We start from the raw sequence: 10,458 nt of genomic DNA on the forward strand, positions 1-10,458 counted from the left end.
CCCTTTAATGTATTGTGTGGGGTGCAGTGCTTACCGGACGAGTCTGCGGCTGTACGTTCATTGGTTGCGTCTGTTGCGAGTATACCAAGGGGGCGGAGCCTGCATTCTGAGCTGGGTTATATGGAGGCTAAGGAGTGAATCATAGACAAGGAAAAGGTTAGGCAACTTTCCTTTTGAAGCATGATGTACAGTTTCAATTTACAGCGCAGGTTACCAAATAACAAGAGTGGCATGTGAAAAAAAATCGTAGTTATCTGTGTATCCGAGTGTGTACATACTGACTTCATTTCTTTGTCAAATAAAACCTAGTTGAATACATACCCTCCAATCAGAGTGTATAGAAAAAGTGTCTGTAGAGTGTGTTAAAATCTGTACTGTGTGTGTGAGAAAGTCGTGGGATCATGGGGTCAGCTGGAAACAATATTAATGAAATAGCGACAGTGTTCCTACAGGCTGCTGTTAACCATAATGAGGAGAGCGGTGGCAGAAATCAGTCATAACACAAAACCATGGCACTCTGTATTCGGAGTGTAGAGTCCACACCACAGCCATAACGATAAAGTCACAGAGAAACCATATCGTTGGAATCACTTTTAAAACGATTTTTTCCAACTGATGAATGATAAAAACATTCAATTCAAGTTTATTTGTATAGCGTTTTTATGATCCAAATGACTGCAAAGCAACTTTACAGAAAATGTAGTTTCTACAATAATGAGAAGTCACTTATCAGTGGTGTCTTTTTATGTGCAAATTGCAGAAATATTCGGAAAAAATAATACAAGATGTGGTCAACCAGACGATGAACACAATTTACAGCAATTATTATACGATGCAATATTTGGTAGTTCTGTATGTTGTTTCAGGGTTAGCATCATCTGGGGTTTTCTGAGGGGTTTGCATCTCTTCTCAGGTGTTCATTGGCATATAGTTAATATAGTCATCTTTATAATTATTATTCTTCGTATGAAAGAACCTCACAGTTAATTCAGAAACAAAAAAGGCAAAGAACAAACATCATTTCTAGTACGCAAAAGGTGACCCAGAGCAACGGCAAAATATCAGACAATTAAGCAAATTGTGTAGACTGGTACTCACCCCAGCACCTGTCTCCCAGCTCTTGAGGAAGCGGAACGGAGCGGTGGCAGGGACTGATACCTGAGAGAGGGCTGGGGACGTGGCGTGGCCAGGAGGGGTGCCCGCCAGATTTGGGTGGGTTTTGTTGAGGTCATGACCTGGATATGGAGGACCAGGGTGTCTAGATACCTGTGGAATGACCACAAACAACATTTACACACAGTGTACGATCATTTCCTTCAGTTATACAGCAATGCTTTATATTCCCCTGGTGGTCACTTTATCATTTAATTTGTATATTTTATATCGCTTCATATATTTAAATTACAATTTTAAAATGTCAACTACATTTACAGTCTGGGGAGAATCATGCTGAGCAAACTACTTAAAGCTAGTTAAGCTGTCAACATGTATATAAGCTCAGACAGACATCCTAAATCAACTGCTTTTAATAATAATAATAATAAAAGAACTCACAGTAAGTATGTACAATAGGACCACATGTTCTCACATACTTGCTTTAGGTATATTTTTGGCCTTGGGGATTGTCTGAGCATATACATTAAAGTGATGTGTAATGACTGTAAGTGAACATCTGTGTGTAATCACTCACACTGTAGACTGCAGTCACCCCAGAGTGGGTGGGAAACATGCGTTCTTCTAGTGATAGTGCTGCTCGAGGAATCCTGGGAAGGGTAATGTTAGAGAAAATCTTGCTAATAGGCTTAAAATGTCAACCTTAGTAGCCAAGAAGGTCACAGAACATGAAACATTAGCCACAAAAACTATCCAGCATCATGGTTCATAATAGCAAGCATTTGGTTCATTCAGCGTTAATGGTGCAGACTCTTTCACACCAATTAATATTACTATCAACTTCAGCCAGTGGCTTGCATTTGGGGAAAATGTTGGAGAAAGTTAACAAAACACATTTTCTCCCTCCACTCTTCAAAATGTCCAATTCAGTACACCCTGTACCTCCTCCGGCCAGGAAGATGTCAAACAGAAATCCTGACATGGAATTCCAAATATGTGAGAAACAGATCAGCGCACTGTTGGATACAATATGTGTTCGAACACATTAAACAAATGGCAAATGTTCAAATAAGCTGAAAAATTCCTTAACAAAAATCAGAATACCGTTACTTGACCACCAAAAATGTCCCAACTGAGGTTTATGCACCTCTTTTACGCATGCTGTCCTGTTCCTAGAAATGTCTCAATATAACAGACACGTTCAAGTTGCAGGTGGCGAGCTATTAAAAGACATGGGAGTCATGGGAACTGAAAATTTGCATGATATTATCATGATTTTACCTACAATTAAAGGTTGTACAATATTTACACATTACTCATCCAGTCTTCCCTAAAGGAAGTCAAGTCACCTTTATTTACATAGCGCTTATACAATACAGATTGTGTCAAAGCAGCTTCAATGTGTCCATAATGTGAGAGGGCAAAAGCGAACAGTCTTCCAGCAGGCTGAAAGAGTTTATAATGAATGTTACAGTCACAGACAGCAACAAAGACGGATGGATGTGACAGAAAAAGAGGAAGAAAAGTCCAGGAACCGGCTCTGGCGGTTACAGTATTTGTGCCCGTAAGTGAGGGATGAGCAGATCACATGGTTTCGGGGAAAGTGGAGGAGCTCTGACTTTCCTTCATGCGCTTCATGTACTCATGGACACTTTTTAGTCTTTTCGTGAAACCCTGCCTTCCGACTTACGCTCTCTTTCCCCTCCTTCTACCTCTTTGGCCTTCTGCCAACCTAAACTCTGAGGCGAAAAAAAGGGGGATGGGAGAAATACAGGCTGTGAAAAAAACGGCCAGGAAGAGAGGTATATTGTGTGATGAGATGACGTGCATTCTCACGTGTAGCCAATCTGACTTTGGAAACCTATTCTCCAAGTCATCAGGGACACATCCATGGTCCTCCTAACCCAAGTTCAGAGGGGTGCACCTGAGGAATGCAGCTTGGAGGACGGCCCACAAGGCTATTTGATCAGGTTAAAAACTGACAGCTGACACTCACGATGCTCTTGCAGGACACAAGACACAACTTACTAGAATTACAGGCTGATCTAATTCTCGTGTTCGCAGTTTGGCACTCCATTGCATAACCAAATCCATTTGCATGGCAGTGTTTTGACGGCACAACATGCAAGTGTGTGTTCACAGGGGTGAAGAATTTGAGAGGAATTTACACATTTTCCAAAGGCAGAATTTTTTTTAAAACACAAGTTAAGAAGTTAGGTGATTCAACATGTACAGAACAGGTGTTATGCTTCCAATGCAACACAAACACAATCTATTTAGTAAAGCTCAATTTGTCTTATGGCTAAATGGAACATCAATTCAATTAAGCACATTTGCGAGGCAAGTCTGGTTTAGGTGAATTACAACAGTACATTAGACTTCAACAAACAGAAAGTAAAGGAAAATGAGCATCATTTTAAACTAATTTTAAAAGAGTAAACTGGATTTTTGAAACACAGAGAAAGCATCTCAAAATGTCCTATTAGTGTCAAGCTCTCTGGAGAGAGATGGTCCTTTACTCTAAAAGTTGTCTCTTTAATTACCGTCAGTAGGAGTAGTACAGAGAAAGGCAAAAGGATGAGATGGCAAAACAGTGTAGCCTTAAACTTTCGTAGTAGCTTACAGTAAATCCAATTAAGCACCATATGGAGTGATAGATAGAAGGGAACAGTGGAACGAAAGAAAGAAATTACTGAAGGATAAAGGAAGGAAATAATTAAAACCAGCAGAAAAAGGAATGAAAATATGACTTAAGTATATGGGGAAAAAATAAGGAAGGAAATGAAGACAGGAAGGAAGGGGAAAAAAGGAAGGGAATAGGAAGGAAAAAAGAGAAGTTAGATAAACCAGAAGTAGATTGTCTACGTGGCAGGCAGAGGGTCTACAGCTGAGGGAGAGAGAGGAAAACGGAGAGCGAGCGAGCGAAGAGAGACGAGAGGAGAGATTTATTCCTTGTTATCTTAAACCTCAGGTAAGACTGTGATCAGTATGATTTCCAGGACTGTGTTTTAGGATCACATTTCAGGTGAGGATCTGAACCAAAGACTATAGAATACTGAACCCTATGCCCCCCATCTGGAGACATATTCACACACACGCGCACTATTTGAGAAATGTAGTCACTAAGCATATGTAAAATTTATGTAGACTGTACAGTACAATACTGCAGCAAAAAAACACTCTGAAAGTTGAGAAAAATTAAAGGTAAAGCATCATCGTTCAATGCTTTATGTGCAAAGACAAATTTAAAGGGTATCATATGTAGTTTGTTAAAAATATACATTATGTTGTGTATTTGGTGTAATGCAATGCGTTTAAGATTCAAAAAAACATGATTTTCCACATACTGTACATTATTGTTCCTCCTCTATGCACCGCCTTTCTGAAATGCATAGATTTTTACCAAGCTGAATGCTAAGCATTCTCTACACTGCTCAAAACTTGTTTGAATCAACAGTGGCAAATTCTTTAAATATAAAAAACGTACTTACAGACTAGGAGTCAGAAGCGCCACACTGTCCTTACAAAGTAAGAACTGCCCCACTTTAGAAACAGCCTTTGTGTGTATGCATTGTAAGCTACTCTGCAGGTTCAGGGAACAGTCCTCCATTAAATGTGCTGCACACATCTAAATATTTGGTTTGAACTGTCCCGGAACCACTGATTTCTAGCTGTGTTCTCTTTTGGAAGGCCAATCAAAGTAGTTTCACTTTCACAACGAAACACAAAGTGTCACACAGGCGGGCTTGAGTGAGGAACGGCCGGCGGATTCGTCAAAGGAGCAAACATATGAAACGACCCCAGGCTGGACTCCACTTCATCCACGGTAGAGCTGGACGATAAATCACATGCAATATTTAATGCGCATCTTGTCAGTAAAACCACTTCTGTAATCAGCGGGAAATCTCCATCACCTGCACGCTTTCACATGAAGCAGCATTTACTACACAGAGCAGTTTTTCACTAACAAGCTGCGCAAAACCACTATCATATTTTGAGCAGCTTGTCAGTGAACAACGGCTCTGTGTAGTAAATGCTTCATGTGAAAGTGCGCAGGTGATGGAGATTTAGTCAATGGAATGAAGTGTCGAATGTGACCCCAGCTTAATGCTGTTTATTAAAACTGTTTATATGTCACCTTTAAATAGTCAAACTCTTTAATCTAGGAAAGATTCTGATTGGCTGTCAATGTTTTTATCGTTAATCAAAAAAATAATAGTTAAAGGGTAAACTATTAACTATGGTTGGAAAGAACTGGTCCAAGAAGATAACCGGATCTTTTTGAACCAGTTCACCAAATCGAACTGAATCGTTTTAAACGGTTCGCGTCTCCAATACGCATTAATCCACAAATGACTTAAGCTGTTAATTTTTTTAATGTGGCTGACACTCCCTCTGAGTTCAAACAAACCAATATCCCAGAGTAATTCATGCACTCAAACAGTACACTGACTGAACTGCTGTGAAGAGGGAACTGAAGATGAACACCGAGCCGAGCAAGATAATGAACAAAAGATTGATTGGTTAGTTCGGTGAATTAACCCTTTAAAATAAGTGACTCCAATGATATCGTTCCGGTGTCATCATTATTTTTATAGTTGTGGTTTAAACTTCACCATTATAATAGAATTAGAAGGGTTATTAATACTTCAAAGCCCAAACGTTTGACCAGTTGTGCATCAGGCAAAAAATGTGTTCAAACAGGTTTCCCAGTATTTCCGCCCCGAACTCATGAAATAGACTGAGCCAGAAGTTGACACATCATATTACTTAGAGTAACATCATAGCCCACTAAAAACAGCTTACTTTTAGTTATTTCTATGTATTAAACTGAAATCAGATAAAAGAAAATTACCTACTTCACTTATAAGAATGAGTAAGAACAAGAGGTCTTGATCTCTCCTTGCTTCTCATTTACCTGATAAGCATTCAGGGTTGATTGTACAGTGTGCAAGGGAGATAAAAAGGGGAGAAGCAGGTGACAAGACGTGTGGGAACCAAGCAAGGGGCTTCATTGAGAGGTTTGGGGTTGTGGCAGGCGGTGTGTGTGCGAGACTCTCTGTGACCTAGGCGATTGTTGGCAGGCGGTGGGAAGCCTCACACTCTGAATGCTAAGCAGCGCTGCCATTGTCTGAGGGCTGCAGCGCCAGTCGCATATGTTACCCGTCGTTCTGGCAACCACTCCCTCCAACACCCCAACCCCCCTCTGCTTTACACAAGCTCTCGACGCAGCATCATCACCAAAGGCACGTCCCCAGATTAGGAATCCCGCCCACTAAGACGATTTTCTCTGTTAGAAAAAGCAATACAGTGACTCCTGAGCACAGGAAGGGGTCGTAATTGCGATTTCTGCAATCATGAACACTCTACAACTGAAAAACACTGATATGCATCAAGTGATGTAATCATTGCTATCCGATATAAGTGTTACCATGTGTGCACACAATTGTTTTTTTGTATGGCCACATGTTTTTGCTGAGGTTTGTGGTCGATGTCGATCACCGCTGAACAGCCTGAGCTGATATTATACGATTTCTAATTAAAAAGCAATAACAAATCATTGTGGCAGTTATAAAACCTTTGTGATTGAGAACTACAGTCTGAAACTGATTGGAAAGTTCTGAACAGGGGAGGCCAACAAATCAATGAAAAATAAGACTCTACTTAAACAATCTGGACTTTATACAGGGTAAGCAAACAAAGCCTATTAAAACAATCAGTTTAATAAAAACCAGGTCCAAAATGTCTAAGCAAACAAGTGAAAATGCTTCTAACTGTTTCAGTTTAATATATATAATTAGGGCTGGGCATTGAATACTGGTGATATTATTGTGTTATCTTTGATGAGGGGAGGGAATATTGTGAATTTTGTGATAATGTTTAAAGTAAGCAAGTCAGTTCAAGTAAGCAAAGTTTACTTCTTTTTTGCCTAACAAGTAAGACAATGTCAAAGATGCAGTTTGGCTGCTATCAAATGCACCTGTGCGTATTTGTGTGCGCACTCTGTGAAGGTTTCAGTTTACAGCTTGTTTTTTGTGTTTAACATTACAGCCAATCAAAAATATGACTGTCGAGCACATGAACAATGACAAATTAAAGGTCTTTACATGAGTACAAGTGTAAAAGTGATTTATTGCAAAAAAAAAAAAAAAAAAATTATATATATATATATATATATATATATATATATATATATATATATATATATATATATATATATAATTAAATAAACAAAAAATTCAGATTCTGAAAAACACTTATTTTTTCATTAATATTTGTATTATTTCAGCATTACCAGCTTAATCCAATTTAAAAAGCTAACAATTCTGAGGTTTTTCTTAATATTTAGCAAAGACTCGAGACCTGACACGTCAAAACTTGATTACATTATCAAACGTAATTTTAGAGCATCCCAAGCTTTAACAGAAGCAAGAACATCCGACATTTGTATAAAAAAGTTTGCATGATTAATGGCTAAATGTATTTGTTCTCAAATTAATTACATTTTCTAAAACATTATTCCATTCTAAAACATTATTGAACAGTATACATTATTCAACTTGATTATTGTCTCAAACTTTTGGACCCCACTGCAAGTCTTTACGATTATATGATTAGGTCACATGATAAAGAGCCAAAGGAGTCACTATGCCACACTAAGTTATTAAGAAAGAGCTTACATGTACCAAATCAGTGTGTACACATCCATAGTTACAAAAATAATCAAAGATATAGTGTGCATAAGTGTTGTAGATTTCCCTATTGATTGAAATGCGAAACAAACTGGATGTCATCAGTGCTTTGAATGAGATGTTCAATTCAAAGGAAATGATTATCAGAAAACGTTTCGGTTTCACTCAACTATTGCAATATTTGACAGATACGCAGCAGATACAGTAAAGACTTTCAAAATATGAAAAAAAAAAACAGCTGAAATATTCCTTAAATATATTTGTGTGTGGGAGAAGACAGAAAGTCATACAAGTTTGGGAATCAAGTTGAATTACTAATGACAATGTGCATCTTTAAGTCTGTTTGAAAGCCTTCATCATTTGTGCAGTTCTGTTCGGTGACACTAGTTGCGCAAAAACAACACAATTCACCTTAAAATCTACCTCAGCAAATCATGGCTCAGACTTGGAGAACAACAGAAATTCTCAGAGAGCTCAAGAGGGTGACCCAGATTTGCAGTCCGCCTATTGCTCAATTACTTAGCTTGACAGTGTCTAAACAGCCTTTGCTTGACTGATTACTTAACATCACGTCAAATGAGGCAGAGATTCCTATCATACATTTAAGCTGACCCACACTAGCGAACAATGCTTTCATGTGACGTGATTTACTTTCAAAAGCAGACGAGAATGACATAGCGTTGTTTCAGTTGGTGTTTTCTGTTCTGTTGTTGGAAGAAATGTCTCAATAGATGAGCTTGAAATAAAAGCAGTTTCTTGATTATTCCCAGATATTAAATAAAATATTAGTGTATGTACGGCACTCTCAGTGTATGAATGCCTTTGCATGGACTAGATAATCAGATTGGCATGTGTGAACAAATAACACTAGACTTTCTCTAAGCTAACCTCTATTCTGAGCCATTTCTTGTAACTCATTTTAGCCAGCTTGTCCCAAAGTGATAGTAACACAAATATAAAGTCAATTCCCCTCAAGTTAGCACAGGTGCCGTAACCGGATGTAGTTGTTTGCCTGTCGGACAGATAAACAAGATGAAAAAATCCCATAAACCTACACTGAAAATGGATCACAGGGATCATATCTCCAGAAAATAATATTTTATAAACTTGCACTTGGCTCAAGCCAACATCCAGCCTTTCACAACACAACAGCGACTTCCTATTCCTGCCCTAGCAACCAGCAACAACACCCTAGCAACTGTACAAATGCCATTCAGGTCACATCTGACTTGTGCACATGTTCTTTAGAAAAAGCATTTGATTATACACTGAGAAAATGCAGCAGGTAAACAATACAAACATGCAACGATTGTGAGGTATGTTAAATTGTAATGTACCCTGTGCACAAAGCTGGGATTGTCAAGTTCCCTGAACAAAAGCAAGTGCCAAGAGGACCAGCAAAAAACAACAGACACCAAAGAAGTAAATCCCTTCCATATAATCGATGCACACCCCTGAACTCTGGCAACGGTTATATTAAATTAATATAAACTATATATTAATATGATCTAATGCAATCTTATAGTAGTAATTTCATCATTATAATCAGGTAAACAAATAACAAACAAGCCAGGTGAAATTCCCATTCGTTTCCCCATTGATCTGTGATGTGGGACACAAGGGGCTTTGTTATTAGTGAAGGATACTGGGTAGGAGGCACGGCCATCGGCGGAGGAGCGCCCTGGGCTCCCGGTGGTAACGACACCGAGGTCAGCGCTGTGCGGAGTTGCGTTGGCGGTGCCGGTCCGGTTACGTGTCCACTAACAGCGACGGCGGCCGGTTTCGAGACCACTTTCGGTGGCAAACTCATCGCAGAAATTTAAACCAAAACAAACAATACGCAGCTGAAAACGATCGCACGTTCCAACAATATCTGGCCGTTTCTTCTCTCTACGAAGGCCGGAACGTGTGTATATCCTTATGCCATGGATTTCATTCAAATCTGGCTGTTAGTGCCAAAAATGTCATTTTATGTTTGAAGTCGGGGGTTGTAGCTGCTCTATGCATGGGAACGGTAGGGGGTTTGTATCCCCCTCCAGCCACCCTGGATCTCCCCGGTTGAATTGTTCTTCTCCGCCTCCTCAGATGGCCGTCTCCGGGTTTGTTTGCTCCGCTTTGCGTAGTAACATCACAATAGCGAGTCGCATTATAGGAATTTCTCATAAAGACGGGAGACTTCGCTCAACATGGCGTTGTTGCCGCTGCTTCCATCAGTCCGGCTGGACGGACGGCTCGGTAAACGTCGGGCGACTAGTTCGGAGATAATCGGGTTCACCTTACGCCACTTTGTGGTGATGGGAAGTCCGACACATTTCTAGGAATCGGTTCTTTCGAACAGTTGGTTTTAAAGCTGCGGTTCATAAAACGAGTCAGTGGTGATTTAACGTCGTGACGTAATTGCGCCCTCACGTCGTCTCCTTGACAAAGTTTGTGAGAGCTTCAAATAATTTATTTGATCTTTTATACCCGTTTGTACTCCTTACTTATGATTGTTATATAATAATAAATAAAATGATTATTATATATGAACGGAAATGCATGTATGATGGTAATGTTTATGTAGCAAAAAAAAAAGTCCAAAATGTAGCTAATTAAAACTAGTAATTTAGAACCGTAATATAATATAAAATAAATACACAACACTATTTGTTTG

The 10,458-nt window shown here is 39.2% G+C and overlaps 1 protein-coding gene across 3 annotated transcripts in view; it reads right to left on the reverse strand.

Annotated features, from left to right (window-relative positions):
- LOC113095946 (eukaryotic translation initiation factor 4 gamma 3-like) overlaps nt 1-10,160 on the reverse strand; it is a 49,031-nt gene extending 38,871 nt beyond the window's left edge. For 2 of the 3 annotated variants that reach the window (XM_026261308.1, XM_026261307.1), the window contains exons 1-4: nt 9,452-10,159; nt 1,691-1,763; nt 1,099-1,266; nt 35-127 (exon numbers count right to left, since the gene is read on the reverse strand). In XM_026261308.1, coding sequence (XP_026117093.1) covers nt 35-127; nt 1,099-1,266; nt 1,691-1,763; nt 9,452-9,615 — 498 coding nt within the window. In that variant the 5' untranslated portion in view covers nt 9,616-10,159. Of the gene's footprint in view, nt 1-34; nt 128-1,098; nt 1,267-1,690; nt 1,764-9,451 lie in introns of all 3 variants that reach the window. The other variant, XM_026261309.1, reaches the window with a different exon arrangement.
- Nucleotides 10,161-10,458: the final 298 nt, after the last annotated feature.

Source organism: Carassius auratus, unplaced genomic scaffold, assembly GCF_003368295.1.
Source record: "Carassius auratus strain Wakin unplaced genomic scaffold, ASM336829v1 scaf_tig00215810, whole genome shotgun sequence".
Classification (NCBI taxonomy): domain Eukaryota; kingdom Metazoa; phylum Chordata; class Actinopteri; order Cypriniformes; family Cyprinidae; genus Carassius; species Carassius auratus.